Genomic DNA, 20,331 nt, shown 5'->3' on the forward strand with positions numbered 1-20,331 from the left:
GGCTGGGGGTGGGGGGACCCACTTGGGGTAGAGGCGGTGCCTGGCGGTCGGGTGGGGTACCCAGCGGGAACCCGGCTCCCTGGTCACGAGTTTCTCTGCCACAGGAACCTCGTCTCCTGCCAGGTTCGCTCACGACTCCGCTTCGCAGGCCTTCGCTTGGGCCCTTTCCTCTTCGCAGCTCGTTTTTTTTTTTTTTACAAAAAAGCTTGTTCTGTCTTCCTCCGACCCCCACGTTTCTCTCTTGGGCTTGGGTAGCATTTTTGAAGAGAGAATGGAAAACGTTTGATTGTAGGGGCGGGGAGAGGGCAAGTTTCTTTCGTCCGTGAGGTGGGTTCGCTACCATATTGCCTCGGACGAGGCTTTTTTCCACAGCGAAAGGAGAGGTGCTTTCCTACGTTCAAACCGATATTGACCCCCAAACTCTTCGTTTTTAGCAGACGATAAATTGAGGGTAAAAGTAGTTATTGTAGAAAATATTGGAGAAGGGATGAAGTTTAAAAGTTTATGACCACGCAGATTTTTAAAAATAAGGGTTCTTTGTACATTGAAATGAAGGGAACGGAAAGAGAATGAACGTTAAACCCAGCATGTCAAATGTGATACATGCCCTTACTGACATGGAAACGTCATTTTCCATTTTGGGGGGTGGTAGGGACTGACAGTGTGCAGTGGAAATTAACATAAAAATGTGTTTCATCTTAAGGATTTGAAACAGTTTAGAAACTAAGAAACTGTACAACACTTAAGTTTTTTTTTTTTAACGTTACAGTCAACTTAAAGGTGATAAAATCTTGCCTTTTTGTAGTTGCTTGGAAGAGAAGGTAGAATTATGAAGAGTATTTTGTCAGCCAGATATAGACCCCTGCAGGACTCTCCCCATAGAAGCAGGCCCTGCACCATTCAAACGGGCACCCTTCAAATTAGTGTGTCTTCTTCCAGGGAGGGATACGGAGGGGAAACGAGGCTGAGCTAAGCATGAACAATTTGGGAGGAGCAGTTTTTCATGCGCGGCCTGGTCACAGTATACTGTTGCTTCAGCATGCATAATGCTGATCTAATAAGAAAAGTTATGATTTTTGAACTGTATCTGCAATGTGTAGAGATGGGCTTTTATGACTCACAGACCTATAAAGAGGAATGGTTTTTCTTTATCCAGAAGAGGGCGCAAAAGAGGGCCAAATGTGCCCACTAATTTCAGTTTCCAATCCAAAGCTGGATTTATCAGGACTCAAGTTTTGCTGAGTCCCTCTGAAGTAGAGTTAGATGCTTTAGCATGGCAACCCTGAATAATAAAAGCACTAGAAGGAGAGGGGTTTTTCCTCAATAATTTTAGTGTTTACATTTTTTTAAATACCTAAATTTAAAAAAAAATTCTCTCTGGCAAACTTTTTGCATACCAACAAGGTTAACACGGGAAATTTTTTAAATAGTTAAATGAGAGAAAAATTTTCTGTCATTAAAACTTGGAGGTGGAAGCATAGTAACTATTCTTTTAACTGGTGATTTCTGATATCAGAGGCACTAAATATTAGTAATCTAGTTCGCTTAAAAGTCTTGGATTTGGTCCAACTTGGTTTGGACATTGGATTTTTTTGATGTTTAAGACTGCTTACCTTTGAGATCTAGCAAGTTATAATTAATGGGCCCAAGGGTAGAAGTCTTTTAAAAAAATATATTTTATTGATTTTTTTTACAGAGAGGAAGGGAGAGGGATAGTTAGAAACATCGATCAGCTGCCTCCTGCACACCTCCTACTGGGGATGTGCCCGCAACCAAGGTACATGCCCTTGACCGGAATCAAAGCTGGGACCTTTCAGTCCACAGGCCTACACTGTATCCACTGAGCCAAACAGTTAGGGCAAGGGTAGAAGTCTTTGTTAGCCTATTAGCATATTAAATGCTATGTGTAATTCTCCTTTGGTCTAGAGTTGTGCACGGCTAAACTTACATCTGTTAAAAATATTGAGACTCTACTTTCCTAAAACACAAAACAAAAAAAAAATTTAAAAAACATTCTAAGTAGTGATCTCTTCTTTACTGTTTTATAGTTAGACTTTTTACACTAAGTTTGACTTGATTGGGTAATACAGATTTTTCAGCAGCCAAGAAATAAAATATAACTCCAGAAGTTAAGAACTTCTATAGAATATATTATCATTGTACAAGTTTTGTGCCACTCTTAGGAAATGATTATGTCTTAAGTATGTTTTCTTGGAAGAAAATGCCTTTATGTGCTCATTTTAGTATTCCCACCCTTTTCTCTGATGTAGAACATGTAAAAGTAAGCCCTGTTGTGAATCTTCCAAGACTGTCCTATTAAAAAATCAAGTTCTTTTAAAACAATGGTTCCCCAATTTTTTTTTAATCTTAGTATTCCTTATACAGTCCAACTGTGGTTCTTGAAAGTCTACCATCTTGAACAATTTGGTTCTCAACCAATGGTCACACAAAAAAATGTCCCTGTTGTGGACAAAACTTCCGTTTTCTATCGGACAACCCTTTCTTGCTGATACCTCAGCATGACAAAAAGCATCTCTCAGGCAACAAACAAAGGAGAGAATGCTTTTGTTGCTGGTGGAATCTACAGATTAGCACAATTTTAAAACAAAGGCCATCAAGACTGCTAATGTTGCTAAGGGTGTGAAAGTGCTCACAAAACAATTACAGGCAATTGAGTAGGTAGAAAAACTTGTTGATTGGATAAACTGGTGATGGCATTTTATAAGGCTAGTTAGGGGATGGTTCAGTAAATTTAAGGAGCGTTTATAGATTAAACAGTACATTAGACATGTACTGTATATAAGAAAGGTTAATAATGGAATCATTTGGGGGTCTGGAACAGATTAATTCAATTTACATTATTTCTAATGGGAAAAAATGATTTGGTTTTCAAGCAAATCGCTTCTCGAACAGCCTTCCGAATGAATTAAATTCAAGAAATGAGGTTCCACTACTTTTTTTTTTTTTTTTAAAGAGAGAGGAAGGTAGAGGGGGAGAGAGAAACATCAATGAGAAACGTTGATCTGCTGCCTCCCGCACGCACCCCCTATTTGGGATGGAGCCTACAACCCAGGCATGTGCCTTGACCACGAATTCAACTGTGAACTCTTGGTGCATGGGAAGATGCTCAATCCACTGAGCAACACTGGCTGGGCTGTACTCTTAAAATATGCAAAGAGCTTTTAATGTGGGCTATATCTGTTGATATTATATTAGAAATTAAAATTTCAAAACCTAAGGAATATAAAAGCTCATGTGCCTTCAAAGACTAAAGGCCCAAAAGAATGAATGAAAGTGACAAAGGCAAATTATTTGGTATTCCTGTTGGAGGCCCACCCTTTGCCCCCTGTAAAGTTGCTTTAAATGTGTATATATGTATCCTATTATGTATCCGTTTCTAATGACTTGACCTCAAGATGTTTTGGAAACATTTTTTAGAAAGGTAGACAACTAATATCACTATTTTGCTAGTAAGGAAATGGGAAAAGTTGGACTCAGTTGAATCACCTATAGTAATAAATTGCTTATGGCAGTTGGAGGTCTTAAACTCAAATACCATTCTTTTAAAAACTAGTTATCTTTCATTGTAGTTTTGATTGTATTTTCTTATTGCTTCATTTGTGTAGGGCAGTATGACATAGTGATACAAATGTTCCATATAGACTGGAGTTCATTCAGTTTTCCTGTTCTTCCACTTTGTGACTTGGGCAAGTTACTTAATTTATCTGAGACTGTTTACCCAAATGTAAAAATGAAGAAAATATATATATAAGTGTTTTGGTTTTATACTAAAAGTATGATTTAATATCTGGGGAATGTAAAGATGAATTTAACTACTTTGAGAAAAGTTCACAGGTGTTAGGTTTTTGTTTGACAGAATGCAATAGAAACTGTTTATGGTCACCACCAATCAATTATAGTTTCATAGAAACAGAGCCTTCAGTGTCCCTATAATATTTAAAATTGCTGTATCAGTATAATGATTTTGCCCAAAGGGTAGCTCTGCTCTTAATTATAAAGGAAATTTTATAACAGTTTTGTGAGAATGATGGCGAGGTTGAGTATGTTAGGTGAGAAGTATTAGTAGAAAACTGCTGAAGTCATGTTCTTTCTGAACTTGGACTTTGGTTTGAATTCCTGCTTAGTCCTATCTCTTAGTTGACTTCCTAATCTGTAAAATGGGGTTGACAAGTGTCTTTTCAGAGACCTGTGAAATAACATATAAAACTAAAGCTCACAGCATAGTGTCTAGCATACAGTAAATAAATATTCCTTAAATGTTAAGTACTACTGTAATTTGTATATTATAATTTTTAAAAACCTTTTTTTCCCCCTCCCTAGGATATGGTGAACTAAATGGTAATGCTGGAGAAAGAGAAATACCTTTAAAGAACCTGGGTTCTGATGAAGCTACCAACCCTATTTCCAGGGTCCTCAATGGCAACCAACAAATTGTAGACACTAACCTGAAGCCGACTATAAAGTCCAGCACCTTTGGGAAAGCAGGAATTAAAACTAGGAATTTCATTCAGAAAAACAGTATGGACAAAAAGAATGGAAAGTCATATGAAAGTAAATCTGGAGAGAACCAGTCTGTAGATAAGAGTGATACTATAACAATTCCAAATGGTGTTGTAACAAATAATTCTGGCTATATTACTAATGGTTATATGGGCAAAGGAGCAGATAACGATGGTAGTGGATCTGAGAGCGGATATACCACTCCTAAAAAAAGGAAAGCTAGGCGCAACAGTGCCAAGGGTTGTGAAAACCTTAATTTAGTGCAGGACAAAATAATGCAACAAGAGACTAGTGTCCCAACCTTAAAACAGGGACTTGAAACTTTCAAGCCTGACTACAGTGAACAAAAGGGAAATCGAGTAGATGGTTCTAAGCCCATTTGGAAGTATGAAACTGGGCCTGGAGGAATGAGTCGAGGAAAACCTGCTGTGGGTGATATGCTGCGGAAAAGTTCTGATATTAAACCTGGTGTGAGCAGCAAAAAGTTTGATGATCGGCCTAAAGGAAAGCATGCTTCTGCTGTTGCCTCCAAAGAGGACTCGTGGACCCTATTTAAACCACCCCCAGTTTTTCCAGTGGACAATAGCAGTGCTAAAATAGTTCCTAAAATAAGTTATGCAAGTAAAGTTAAGGAAAACCTCAACAAAACTGTACAGAACTCTTCTGTGTCACCATCTTCATCTTCATCCTCTTCATCATCTGCTGGGGAAAATCAGACCCAATCTTCAAGTCGGTTATCCCAGGTTCCTATGTCAGCGCTGAAATCTGTTACTTCTGCCAACTTTTCTAATGGGCCTGTTTTAGCAGGAACTGATGCAAGTGTGTATTCTCCAGGGGGTCAGCCACTGCTAACTACTGCTGCTAATAGTATGACACTCATCTCTGCTGCGATTGATCCAGTTCTCCAGGACAAGAGTCTGACTTCAGCAGCTGTTGAACAAATTACAACTAGCCTTTTTATCTACCCTTCAAATATGCAAACTGTGCTGGTGAGCGCAGCTCAAGTGGATCTACCCTCTCAGACTGATCAGCAAAACCTGGGGGATATCTTCCAGAATCAGTGGGGTTTATCATTTATAAATGAGCCCAGTGCTGGCCCTGAGACTGTTACTGGGAAGTCATCAGATCATAAAGCGATGGAGGTGACATTTCAAGGGGAATATCCTGCCACTTTGGTTTCACAGGGTGCTGAAATAATCCCCTCAGGAACTGAGCATCCTGTGTTTCCCAAGGCTTATGAGCTGGAAAAACGGACTAGTCCTCAAGTTCTGGGCAGCATTCTAAAATCTGGGACTACTAATGAGAGTGGAGCCTTATCCTTGGAGCCCAGTCATATAGGTGACCTGCAAAAAGCAGACACCAGTAGTCAAGGTGCTTTAGTGTTTCTCTCAAAGGACTACGAGGTAGAAAATCAAAATCCTCTGGCGTCTCCTACGAACACTTTGTTAGGCTCCGCCAAAGAACAGAGATACCAGAGAGGCCTAGAAAGGAATGATAGCTGGGGTTCATTTGACCTGAGGGCTGCTATTGTATATCACACTAAAGGTAACTCATTTGTTTCCTATACAAAGATTCTTATTGGTCAATGTAATATATATTTATTAGCTGTTGTATGAAGGGTGAATTTTATAAGTTGCTATGAGAGTCTTTAAGAATTTTAGAACTTAGCTGATTGCAATGTGGATAAACAGCTGAAAAACTAATTCAGGGTGTTTGAAAATAGTACAGTTCAAGTTTAGAAGAAATGTTCACTTTTCCAACTTAAGTTCTTTAAATAATTTTTTTGAACAGATGTTCCCGCTCCTTTGCTTTTTACATCATATACTTCTTTATTAGTGAGCTTACTTGATAGTTGTAATTTGCTTAAAATTAGTGTGAATAATAGGTGCTGAATGGTAACTAGAAAATAATTTAGACAAATTACAATGGTAAGCACAGTTAGCATTGTAGTGACCAGGCTCCTCAGAGGCTGTACTTTTCGTAGCCCATGTTAAAAAGGAACCAGATATCTTTCAAGTATCATGCTAATTTTCTTAGGATATGGTTTGTGTCTTAAAAATTTGATGTATGGCGTAGATTTATTTAAATCCACAAAGCAACTGAGGTTTAATGAAGTTTACAACCTCAGTACTTTTAAGAACAGTAGGTTTCAGTCTTCCACCCTTCATCCCTCATCCCACCCCCAAGAAAATGCATACCCATGCATGCATGCATGCACACACCTAATATATACTGCACGTTCCCATTAAAAAAATTTTTTTAGTTGATTTATTTTCCAATCTTTGTTGACATATGTTAGTTTCATGTACATTTCCTTTAAAAAAATTTTTTTTATTGATTTCAGAGAGGAAGGGAGAGGGGAAGATAGAAATATCAACGATGCCTCCTGCACACCCCCTACTGGGGATCGAGCCCACACCGGGCGTATGCCCTTGTCTGGAATTGAACCCAGGACCTTTCAGTCCGCAGGCTGATGCTCTATCCTCTGAGCCAAACCAGCTAGGGCTACATTTCCTTTTTTAAAAAAATATTTTATTGATTTTTTTACAGAGAGGAAGGGAGAGGGATAGAGAGTTAGAAACATCGATTCAGCTGCCTCCTTGCACACTCCCCACTGGGTAGGTGCCCGCAACCAAGGCACATGCCCCTGACCGGAATCGAACCTGGGACCCTTCAGTCCGCAGGCTGACGCTCTATCCACTGAGCCAAACCGGTTAGGGCAAGAGTTCACATCTTAAGTGAACCCAAGTCTAAGCAGTTAGTCACTGACAGAACCAAGAGTTGGACCCATAATTTTTGCCTTTTCTGTCTTCATCTATACATTCTTCTATTCATCCATTCAATCAACAGACATTTACTGAACGTAGCTAACAATCATTTTGAGGTACTTTAACATTTTACTTAAAGGAAGTATTTTGAACTTGGCTGGTGTGACCCAGTGGTTGGGTGTCATCTCATGGACCAAGAGGTCCCTGGTTCAATTCCCGGTCAGGGCACATGCCTCGGTTGTGGGCTCAATCTACAGTAAGGGGTGTGCAGGAGGCAGCCGATCAATGTGTCACTCTCATTGATGTTTCTCTCTCTCTCTCTCTTCCTCTTCCTCTCCCTCTCTCCCTCCCTCCCTCTCTCTTCCTCTCTGAAATCAATAAAAAAAATTTTTTTAAAGGAAATGTACATGAAACTAACATATGTCAACAAAGATTGGAAAATAAATCAACTAAAAAAATTTTTTTAATGGGAACGTGCAGTATATATTAGGTGTGTGCATGCATGCATGCATGGGTATGCATTTTCTTGGGGGTGGGATGAGGGATGAAGGGTGGAAGACTGAAACCTACTGTTCTTAAAAGTACTGAGGTTGTAAACTTCATTAAACCTCAGTTGCTTTGTGGATTTAAATAAATCTACGCCATACATCAAATTTTTAAGACACAAACCATATCCTAAGAAAATTAGCATGATACTTGAAAGATATCTGGTTCCTTTTTAACATGGGCTACGAAAAGTACAGCCTCTGAGGAGCCTGGTCACTACAATGCTAACTGTGCTTACCATTGTAATTTGTCTAAATTATTTTCTAGTTACCATTCAGCACCTATTATTCACACTAATTTTAAGCAAATTACAACTATCAAGTAAGCTCACTAATAAAGAAGTATATGATGTAAAAAGCAAAGGAGCGGGAACATCTGTTCAAAAAAATTATTTAAAGAACTTAAGTTGGAAAAGTGAACATTTCTTCTAAACTTGAACTGTACTATTTTCAAACACCCTGAATTAGTTTTTCAGCTGTTTATCCACATTGCAATCAGCTAAGTTCTAAAATTCTTAAAGACTCTCATAGCAACTTATAAAATTCACCCTTCATCTCTGCAATTCAATCTCCACACAGCCACCAAGGTTTATTTAAAATGTAAATCAGAAGTGGGGTTACTGGGTCAAATGGCAATTCCATATTTAAATTTTTAGAAGAAACTCCATAATGGCTGCACCAATCTGCATTCCCACCTTCCCTTTTCTCTGCATCCTTGCCAGCATTGTCATTTGTTGATTTGTTGATGGTAGCTATTCTGACAACTGAGTTGATAACTCGTTGTTTTATGCACCTCTATGTTCATAGCAGCATGATTTACAATAGCAAAACAGCCCAAGTGCCCATCAATAGATGAGTGGATAAAAAAGCTGTGGTATATTTACACCATGGAATACTATGCAGCAGTAACAAAGAAGAATCTCTTACCCTTTGAGATGGGATGGAGGGACTTGGAGAGTATTATGCTAAGCAAAATAAACCAGTCAGAGAAAGACAAGTATCACAATTTCACTCATATGTGGAATCTAAGTAACAAAATAAACTGTTGAACAAAATACATCCAGAGACATAGAAGCATGGAGCAGACTGTCGAATCTCAGAGGGAAGGCGGGGGTGCATGGGTGGGTGGGAAGAGCTACATTTCCTTTTTTAAAAAATGTTTTTATTGATTTTAGAGAGGAAGGAAGAGAGAGATTGGTAGGCTGCCTCCTGCATGCCCCTCATTGGGGATTGAGCCAGCAATCCAGACACATGCCCTGACCGGAATCAAACTCTTGGTTTATCGACTGACTAGAGGCCCGTTGCACAAAGAGATTTGTGCAATAGGTCTTCCCTTCCCCTGGCTGCCAGCACTGGTTTTCCTCCGGCACCCAGGACCCAGGCCTTTGCTCCTCCGGCTGGAGCCTTCAGTCTTCGCTCCGCTGCTTCTCGTCTACATATGCAAATTAACCGCCATTTCTGTTGGGTTAATTTGCATACTCTCCTGATTGGCTGGTGAGTGCAGCAGAGGGATGGTCAATTTACATGTTTGTCTATTATTAGGTAATATGCTCAACCACTGAGCCACAGTGGCCAGGGCACATTTCCATTTTTACTGACTCATTTAGGCAGCCATGTACCAACTGCAGGGTCAGAGCAGCATATACAGGGGGATGTGGTAATTAGCATGTTCTCCCTGGAAGAATCACTGGCTCAGAGATGAATAACAAAGCTATTTATATGACTTAAGCAAGTTATTCAGTCTGCATATCTTTCCTTATCTGCAAATGGAAGACATTTAATGACATAAACACATGTCCTTTTTCTGTTTTTCTTCTTTTAAAAAAATGGGAGCAAGTAGAATTGCCTTATAAGAGTTTAGAAGTAGAAATCTTGGCAGGTAAAATGATCTCTCTTCACTTTTCTTCAGCACTGCTCTTTGGAAGTAAATACAAGTTAACTAGCCCTGGTTAGGTAGCTCATTTGATTAGACCTTTGACCTGATATACCAAGGCGGTATTCCTGGTCAGGGTACATAGAAGAAGCAACCAATAAATACATGGATGAGTGGAACAACAAAGCGATATTTCTCTTTCCCTTCCTCTCTCTCTCTCAAATCAATTTAATAAGTTAACCAGGAGCTGTATGTTTTTAGGAAAGTCAAGGGAAAAAATATATTCAGTTTCTTAAGATGTGGTTAATTATAAGTTAAATTCTGCCAGGGGAGTTATGTGTTTTTAGTGTTATTTTCTGTGCCATCTGCTCTTTTTAGAGACCATTACTGGGAAAATCTACCTAAGTATTTTGTACTGGTGGTCATTGTGTGAGGCTGAGAGGATATCTGGTTATGTTATCTCCCACAACTTGCAAAAGATTCTGGGATAAGTTGTTTCATTAGGTGTTTAGTTGGTGGGTTTGTGTATTTTTGTTATAAAGAACTGCAGGCCTTTTAAAATGCGGGTTTTAACTCCTATTTATTTCTAGGTATTCGTATTTTCCCTATAGATAGGCTAACTGAATATGAAATTAATGGTATTTAGATAAACTAAATGTCCCTATATGGATGCAGTTATATTTAGTTTAGCTGGTGTTATTGAAAGATTTGCTTTAGTAAAGTAGGCAGTTTTGATTTTTGTAGTTGGACATTATTGAGATTAAATTGGTAAAGACTGTTTTCCCCCCTATAATGATAAGCAATATTCTGTTCAATTAGATCCCAAAGTGGCAGGTTCTTTGAATTCCTGCCAATATTTTTCTATTGCTTTTAGATAGTGGAAGTGAGGGGGGAAAGGGGAAGGGAGAAAGAGAGAGAGAACCATTGATGTTTCCATTGGTTGCTTCACACACACACCAGATAGGGACCAAGCCTGCAACTGAGGAACTGAGGAATGTGCCCTTGACTGGCAATCAAACCCAAGACCCTTTGGTGTGCAGGCCAGTCCTCTAACCACTGAGCAAACCGGCCAGGGTGAGCATCTGTATTATTTTCTTGGTCCTTTAATGTAGTCTTCAAATGCTCAAAAGTAGTCTAGTACTAAGTGAGTTGAAGTTAGGCTTAGAATTGGAAGTTTTGTGTATACCTCCTAACTTTAAAAATAAGCCCTTCAACAACTTTATTTGGAAGTAGTAGGTAGGAGGGTGCCTTATGTCAATTCAGTAGTAATGATACATGTTTTAGATTTATTACTTGCAGCCTTAGAAGTACTTCCGATTATTAAAAATCTGAATGCTTAGTACAGATGAGGATATTTATATGAGGATACATTAAGACATAAAGGGATTGATGGGAATTCTCGTTTGGGGGATTTTTCCTTTAATTTTTTACATATATTATGTTAACTTTTTAAAAGAAATAAGACTGCTAATTTTTGTATTATCTGGGGGCATATAGTACTATTACATAGCAGTACCAGTATTTAAGGTGAGAGGTATGTCCTCTTTTCCTATTTATCTAAAGTGATACTCAAGAGGCAAAATTTTAATGAAGTGATATCCCTTTTTTTAAATGTTTTAAACTTTTTATTGAGTTAAGAGAGGGAGAGGAAGAGGGAGAGAGAAAGTTGAACATCTATGATGAGAGAGAGCCTTCTGCATGCCCCCCCACCAGAGATGGAGCCTGCAACCCAGGCATGTGCCCTTGACCAGAATCAAACCTGGGACCCTTCAGTCCGCAGGCGGATGCCCCATCCACTGAGCCAAACCAGCTAGGGCTGAAGTGATGTCTTTTTAAATTAATTATGAAAAAGTTTAAGTATACACAAACATGGAGTCAATAATATAATGAACTCCAGTGTACCCAGCATCTAGTTTGGACATTTAAAAAAGCATTGTCATTCTTGTTTCAACTATCTACCTTCACACTTTTTTTGATAGGGGTTTTTAAAAGCAAATTCCAGGTATAACATTTTACTAAATACTTTGAGTATGTTAGAGTATCAACCTTTAATGAACATACATCTGTTGTCTCCTTCAAAGTAGTTACTCAGAATTCTTAGTTTAGCAGAATTTGTTGTCAATGGCTTATAACATTAGATCCTAGCTTTCTAAGGTGAATTATATATGGCACATGCCTGGGTTTCAGGCTTGATCCCCAGGAGGGGGCATGCAGGAGGCAACTGTTCCATGTCCCTCTTTCTCTCTCCCTCTCTCCAAAATCAATAAAAACACATTTTAAAAAAATTGGTCCAGCCCTGGCCGGTTTTGATCAGTGGTTAGAGCATCGGCCTGCTGACAGAAGGGTTAGATTCCCAGTCAAGGGCATGTACTTGGGTTGCAGGCTCTCCCATATATATTTTGTTTTTTATTTCAGAGAGGGAGGGAGAGAGACATCAGTGATGAGAGAGAATCTTTTTTTTTTTTTAATATATATCTTTATTGATTTCAGAGAGGAAGGGAGAGGGAAAGAGAGATAGAAACATCAATAATGAGAAAGAATCATTGATTGGCTGCCTCCTGCATATCCCCCACTGGGGATAAAGCCGGAAACCCAGGCATGTGCCCTTGGCTGGAATCGAACCTGGGACCCTTCAGTCCGCAGGCTGACGCTCTATCCACTGAGCAAAACCAGCCAGGGCGAGAGAGAATCTTTGATTGGCTGCCTCCTACACGCCCACACAGGGGATTGAGCCTGCAACCCAGGCAATGTGCCCTGACTGGAAATTGAACCAAGATCTGAGGGTTCATAGGTCAACACTCAATCACTGAGCTATTGCGGCCGGGCCTAACGCAAATCTTTGGTTTTGAAATGGTCTAAGTCATTTGAAGCCAAGTCTGTTGAAATATGGTAGATGGGTGTGAGATGTGTGTTTGGTCAGTGTTAATTTAAACCAGATTGATTTCTTTTACCTGGCTAAGAATGCACTGAAGGATATCAAGCATTTAAAATGCTGTTTTTCTTTTTTTTCCCTCTGTCATACTTTTCTGTACTACTCTTTGCCACTGTTTTCTCTACTACTGAGGAGTTGTGGAATAATTTGTGTGTGTGTTTTCCCTTATGATGTACCTACCCTAGGCAAAGCACTTTGCTTAGTTATGGAAGACTTTGACAGGGTATTTTCCTTTAAAGAATTTAATCAAGTAGAGGAGAAAACAATAAGTTTATATGGTAAGATTTTAAATGTCATAAGGATACAAATAGCTAGGAGATTTCAGTGGAGGAAGAGAATTTAATGGAGTGAAAGTAGAAAGAGTAAATGTATGATATGTTTTCATGGAGGCAATGGCTTTAAACTGGGTTTTGATAGGTAACATTTTTGATATGGAAATACAGAAAAGAGGGAGATAAAGAATACAAAAGTTGGAAGAGAATCATGAGTAAATGTAAATATTAGACTGGATCCATCCAGTTAGGATGTGCTGAGTGGCTCTAAAAGAGAAGGAAGGTAAGTTTTCATTTGAATGTCAGGAAGATAGACTGGTGGAATGGAAGTAATTTAAATGACAGAAGACAGATACTTGGGCAAATCATTTATCATTTTTAAGCGTGGGTTTCCTGATTTTTATTTGTTTGGTCTGTTAATGGGGAAAAAAACACATTCAAATCTGCAAAGAATTCTTGTGAGTTTATTTGAGCCAAACTGTCCACAATTGCCGGGAAGCAGAATCTCAATTGGGATAATGCTCCTCGAGAATGGCGGTTTTTTCACCTTGTTTTATGCATTACAATCAAAGGAGACATAAGTGGGTTACAAGAAATCCATTGGTGGTAAATTAGGGAGGTGGGAGAATAGCAAAGCTGGGAAACCTTTGGGATTAGATAAAAAGAAAAATAAGACACATGCCTCTTTTACATAGGTGGGTACAGGATAGTTAACAGTCAACTATATTAACATGATAACAGTAAAGGAATTTGTGGTCTCCCTCTTGCCCTGAGGGGTCCAGAGAAAGGGAGTTACAAGTTACCCTGACATTCCAGTGATAATGTTATCATAGGTGTAAAAGACAACAGACAGGCTTAGTTAAGGTAAAGATAGACTTTTGTTAGGGAAGAATCTAGCCTAGGACATGACTACCTGCCATAAACTGCTTTTAGTTAAAAAGTTTTAATTTCAGACCATCCTTTGTGGTTACTTTAGGTCTCTAGAGTTTGTAAGGCCACCACACAGGCCTTCCCTGAGCTAGTCAGGTTAGCATGTGGCCCCTTTTTGTCCACAGGTCCTAACATATTATACTCAAGTGAGTTGGTATTAAGCAGTTGACTGACTTGTAGATCCGTTTTCAGAGACATTAATGTGACACCAATTTGTAGGGTAGATTGGAAACCTTTTTTCTGGTGACTAGAAGTAGGTCCGTTAGACTCCTGGGATAGTCCAGGCAGAAAAATAACAGTTTTATTTATCTTAGAATAAATATTTTAAAGTGTTTAGGTTGGATAAGGGCAGGAGGAACTGATTAATACTATCTACGGGATGACTATGTATACAGTTTAGACATTTGTTTACAGAAGGATCTATCTGAATATTAAGTTTTCTCCTTTTAGCACAATACTTAATAAGTATTTTCATCTTTACTGCATTTTATAGCAATTGCTCCATGATTTCTTCACAGCTAATAATCTTAGAAAATACCTTTAATATTAGAGATTATTAATATTTTAATAATAACCTTACTTTTCCCCTAATCTCATTACCTGCAGATTTGATTTTGGTTTCAGCCCTGGTTATATTGCCTAGATTTGGGGGAGGGATGTCTTTTTCTTCTCTTAGAGACATAGGCATGTATGTAACAAGTAATTAAGATGGCATAAGATTCTTTTTTCCCCAATGAATTGCCATTTTAGCATCCATACTGGGCACTTGATTTCTCATTAAGTCTGCTTTATGAGTGCAGTAATGAATTTACTTTGGTATTAGTCTGAAAGGTAGCTTGTAAGGAATTTGTAGAAGCTAAAATTTAACCCTCAGATTTTATAAGCTTAAGTTATGAAGTTGAGGGAAGTAACCAAGGAACAACTTAAGTTTTTGGGGAGTCAAACGTTATACTCAGATTTTTGACTGCACAGGGAGTTGGTGTCCCTAATCCCCATGTTGTTCCAAGGGTCAACTGTAGTTACTTTCATTCTAAAATTTGTTTGCTTTGCCCTGACTGGTTTGGCTCAGTGGATAGAGCAGCCGTGGGCAAACTACGGCCCACCTTTGAAATGAAAAAAACTAAAAAAAAAAAAAAAAGACCGTACCCTTTTAAGTAATGATGTTTACTTTGAATTTATATTAGTTCACACAAACACTCCATCCATGCTTTTGTTCCGGCCCTCCGGTCCAGTTTAAGAACCCATGTGGCCCTCGAGTCAAAAAGTTTGCCCACCCCTGGGATAGAGCATTGGCCTGCGGACTGAAGGGTCCCAGGTTCGATTCCAGTCAAGGGCATGAAAACAAAACAAAACAAAACAAACAAAACAAAACAAAAAATTTGTTTGCTTTGTTTTAAAGTAGTATGGTTGCTACTATGACTCGAGTGTAGTCCACCTTCGCTCCTACCCCTCAAAAAAGGTTGTTTTAGCATAGGTGGCTAAAATGAAAAGTTTGATTGTTACTTTTCTTCCTCAATATGTAACTAAATGTAGATTTATCTTTGCATTAAGCAAACTTACAATAATGAGCATCAAATAACCTGTATACAGAACTCAGGAATTTATTTGTTGTAAAATGTGAGATTTCTGTACTTTCACTAAAAGAAAAAATGTTGGTTGTATTGGATTAATCTTTTTGTAGTCATGTCAACCAAAGAAAGGTGTTTCTTAAGATAAGCCATTCTGAAACACAGAAATTTGTAGGATAACAATGCTATTCCTGAATGTCTGAAACTAATGGAATTATAAATTATTTTGGAGTCATAAATATGAACACCATGACCAGAATTCCCTTTGTGATGTATCTTCTTTTTTTCCAGATTAGATTGGTTACAATTCTCTCCCCTTCTTAGGCCTCGTAGGAGAGGATGGGCATCTACCCAGCAGTTTAAAGGCAATAGCATCCAGCTAAGCTCTTGAACCAAATGACGATCAGTGCATTATTTCCCAGTCTTTGTTAAATAAGAGAATTGTTGTAATACTTTTTAAAAATATATATTTTTTATTGATTTTAGAGAGGAAGGGAGAAGGAGAGAGAGAGAGAAACATCAATGATGAGAGAGAATCATTGATTGGCTGCCTCCTGCACGGTCCCCACTGGGGATCAAGCCCGAAACCTGGGCATGTGCCCTTGACCAGAATTGAACCCGGGACCCTTCAGTCTGCAGGCCAACGCTCTATCCCAGTGATGGCGAACCTATGACACGCGTCTCATTTTTTTGGTTGATTTTTCTTTGTTAAATGGCATTTAAATATATAAAATAAATATCAAAAATATGTCTTTGTTTTACTATGGTTGCAAATATCAAAAAATTTCTATATGTGACACGGCACCAGAGTTAAGTTAGGGTTTTTCAAAATGCTGACACGCCGAGCTCAAAAGGTTTGCCATCACTGCTCTATCTACTGAGCCAAACCAGTTAGGGCTGTTGTAATACTTTTAATGGGCTTTTATCTGGATAATTTGATCATTGGAATAATTAACCTATTTGTTCCAAATATTCAATTCTGACAAATTTTCAAAAAGTACCAGTTTTTTAGAGGTGAGTTTGATTGGGACGGGGGTAGTGTGGGCAGTCAGGCCGGGAGAGTGTGATTCTCCTCCCCATGCCCTAACACCATCCATATTCATAAAACAAAAAATAATTTTTAGAATCTATGCACCTATTTTAGCCGTGGAAAAGGATTATGTTGTATCGTAACTGTAATCCATGTCCAGATATATCCTATCTTAGTGAGCTCCAGTTTTGTTTTGCTTTACTATAATTGGTTGCTGATGAAAATAAAAAACAATTACACAGAATTCAGTTATAGAGCTTAAAATCACCTTTTGTCTTTTAAAAATGGTAGTTGTATGGTCACAGGAAGAGCACTTATTCCCAGTATTAGTTATAGCTCACTCCTGTTTCTAAGTAGTTTTTGTTTCTATTAATCTGCTAGTATAGTATTTTCTTTCAAGGTCCAATTCTTTTTGATTCTTGTGTAATAGTCATCTACTCTTATTTTTTTTTGTTTTGTTAATCCTCATCCAAGGATATTTTCCCATTGATCTTTTTTTTTTTTAATATATTTTATTGATTTTTTACAGAGAGGAAGGGAGAGGGGATAGAGAGTTAGAAACATCGATGAGAGAGAAACATCGATCAGCTGCCTCCTGTACACCTCCCACTGGGGATGTGCCTGCAACCAAGGTACATGCCCTTGGCCAGAATCGAACCTGTGACCCTTCAGTCCACAGGCCGACACTCTATCCACTGAGCCAAACCGGTTAGGGCCCATTGATCTTTTTAGAAAGAGTGGAAGAGAGAGGGAAAGACAGAGAGGAACAATGACGTGACATCGATTGGTTGCCTCTTGCACAAGCCCCAACCAGGCCTGGGTCCGGGCCTGGGAGGAGCCTACAACCAAGGTACATGCCCTTGGTTGGAATCATACCCAGGATCCTTTGGTTATTTGATAACGTGAGCAGGCCCACGCTCTATCCACCGAGCCAAACCGGCTAGGGCTCATCTACTCTTATTCATCAATACTTCAAATATCCCCTTGGTGAAGCTTTCTAGTATGCCTCCCAGGTAGAGCTTTTGCCTTCTTTCTGTATGTCACTAAAGTTTGGTCGTGTGTATATTTCCCTTATTGTAAGATACCAAAGTAATCACATTTGAATGGAATTGGAGCAAATAAAGATTGTGTTATTAATAAATGGCTATGGATAGGCATTTTGGCCATAAGGGTTAAAATAAGTGGGTGTGGCTTAAAAAATAGAACCATTTGCTTATAGCAAAATTTAAGTAAAATTTTAATAAGGCATTTTAAGCACTAAGCTTAATCACTTTAATAAATGTTTCATTATGAAGATTTGGGGACCTTGTTGAGGGGTGATGGGTTGCCAAAAAATAACTTTTTAAAACAATAACAATGAGCTATTACAACAAATATTTTAAGCATGCTTCTACATATCTTTGCTATTTATGTAGACAAAATAGTTCTCTTAGCAGTTTGATTTTTAGATAATTAACTTTCTGTAATTAATACTTAAGGCAGTCTGATTGACATTCTTAAGAATATAGAAAAATATGAGTTGTTTTGTCTGAGCTCCATAGAACTGTGCTATTTCAATCCTGTCTCCAGCCAGCAATCACCAGTGTAGGTTTTTTAGAGTTCAGCATAACTTTAAAGTGCTCTGCAAAACTTAGTGTATAAAATAATTTTTTTTTTCCTTTGCAGAAATGGAATCTGTTTGGAATTTACAGAAGCAAGGTAAGAATGTTTAGGTTATCAGAAATGTTAGTACTAATCACTATTTACTATACTTTATTTTGCAATGTGAATAACATGAATAATGGCCTACCAAATAATTAAGATTTTGTATTTTGAGTTATTTGATAACTGTAGTCAGAAGGCACTAGCAACCATATCAAGACTGCTAAGGATTGGGTAACACTAAGGGAAAAGAATATATTAAGTACTCTTTATCTGCTAGGTAAAGAACATAAATATTTTCTTTTGCTCCTGATTATGAAAATAAGACAGGCCATAAATATTTTTAATCTAGGAAACCAACATGAATAAGTGTTTCCACTTATGGTCAGTCTTTATCTGTACTTGTGTGGTAGCCTAAGAACTGAAATTCATAGTTCAAAAAAATATTTGCTGTTTTAGAAACCTTATTTGGGCTGTATATTTCCTGAAAAGATGGTTAGAAATTGAGAGAATAGCAAATTAGCTTCTTTCATCCCCATAAACAAGATATGAATAGCAGGAGGACAGGGACTAGATAATCCATATCTGGATTATTTAAAATTTTCATAAAATTGGAATTGGTTATCCTAATTAGTATGTGCCTTCTTTCCAAATATATTAAGATATGGTAGTTATAAAATAAAGTATAGAGAACTAGTCACTAATAGGTTTGGGCCTTCAGAACCCTGTAACTGAATTGTATCTCACTTTCAGATGAATGTGAAATTCCTGGAATTTCAGAACTTGAAGGACGTTAGATTTTCTTCTTATGACAGATTAAGAAACTGAGGCCCAGAGAGGTTACTGTATAAGCTAGAAAGTGGCAGGACTAGAATATAGGTTTCTCTGATTTCCTAATACTGCTCCTTCTTCCAACTTGCTCTTATTCTTAGGCCAGGTCTTTTTGGTCTTAAAACAGCTATAGCCTAAAGATAACTAGCAATCTCTTAAACTATTTTGAAACACTTTCTGTGTATCTTTATATTCAAACACATATGAAAAAAGGGTAGACAAGAAAATATATCCTGCAAAAAGAGAGGTAGACCTCTCTTTTTACTGTAAAATGACTATTAACTATTAACACCTTTCGTACCGCATAGAAATCTCTTAAGACATACGCCAGGGACTGCACGTTTTTGGGCAAACTGCACGTTATTTAAATCATCATAATGCACTTTAGGTGTCGTTTTTCAATAATTATAACATTTTTATTTACAAAAACAATTAAACAATTAAAGTTCCTAGTACTTTTTTAACGTATGGTACTGCGTAAAACATTTTCCTCTATGAAGAGGGACCAAACAAAATTTACATAAGTATCTAGATTCGCTCCTTTTTCCATGGGCGTGAAAAACGAGAAAACTCGTGAGTGGTCCTTAATAGATGGCGCGCGAAACACGAGAAAACTCGTGAGCGGTACGAAAGGTGTTTAGAATGAGCATTATCTTCAGGGCAGGATGCTAGTGGATGGCCTTTGAAGTCCTAGAAAGAATATTATCTCTGGACTAAATTATTAGATTGGCTCTATCTTAAGATGAGGGGAACTTGAGTTTTTCGGTATTATTTTCAGGTCTTTATACTTTCCCATTAGGTGACAAGTTTTATTGTTTTCTATTTTTTATTAAAGCATATATACTTTTTTATAAAAAGTTCTTGTGATAGGTAGAAATAATATGTAATAAAATCATTGTCTCTCAAAAGAGGGGGACATACAGCTATATAATAGGAATTTAAAATAACACTGGCATCTTGGCCAGACATATTCTGACTGTTTTATACTTTGAACCCAGCAGATCCATAGACTTTTGCTGTTTTTGAGAAAAAAGGCTAGTTGTGCTATGGGAAATAAAAGGAAGAAATAAGTTATGATTAGGACGCAACCAGCTTATCTTGAAGTTTTTGGTGGTAGGTGTTACTTGAACAATTTCTAACTATAGACAATCCACACTGGTTAAAATAAAATTTGACTTCATTATTCTGTGAACAAAAGAAAAGAAATCCAAGAATTTTAGTATTGGGTTATTGACAATTTAAGATTTTTGTTTGTTTTGGCCTGCTTTTTTCTAATATACTACTTTTATAATCAGGAAAAACACATAAAGAAATCCCTTGTTAGTGAGCTCGACTCGCATATGTAAGAGTTGAGGTTTGCATTGGCTTGACAACTCTGTTGCTGGAAACCATTAGGATGCTGAGCTATTAGGCAGAGAAA

The 20,331-nt window shown here is 37.9% G+C and overlaps 1 protein-coding gene across 1 annotated transcript in view; it reads left to right on the forward strand.

The window, feature by feature from the left end:
- Window positions 1-20,331, forward strand: part of NUFIP2 (nuclear fragile X mental retardation protein interacting protein 2) — a 30,443-nt gene that overhangs the window by 1,496 nt on the left and 8,616 nt on the right. The window contains exons 2-3 of the mRNA XM_005876863.2: window positions 4,342-6,066; window positions 18,105-18,137. Of these exons, the coding sequence (XP_005876925.1) occupies window positions 4,342-6,066; window positions 18,105-18,137 (1,758 nt within the window). The remainder of the gene's footprint in view (window positions 1-4,341; window positions 6,067-18,104; window positions 18,138-20,331) is intronic.

This window comes from Myotis brandtii, unplaced genomic scaffold (assembly GCF_000412655.1).
Source record: "Myotis brandtii unplaced genomic scaffold, ASM41265v1 scaffold50, whole genome shotgun sequence".
Taxonomy (NCBI): Eukaryota; Metazoa; Chordata; class Mammalia; order Chiroptera; family Vespertilionidae; genus Myotis; species Myotis brandtii.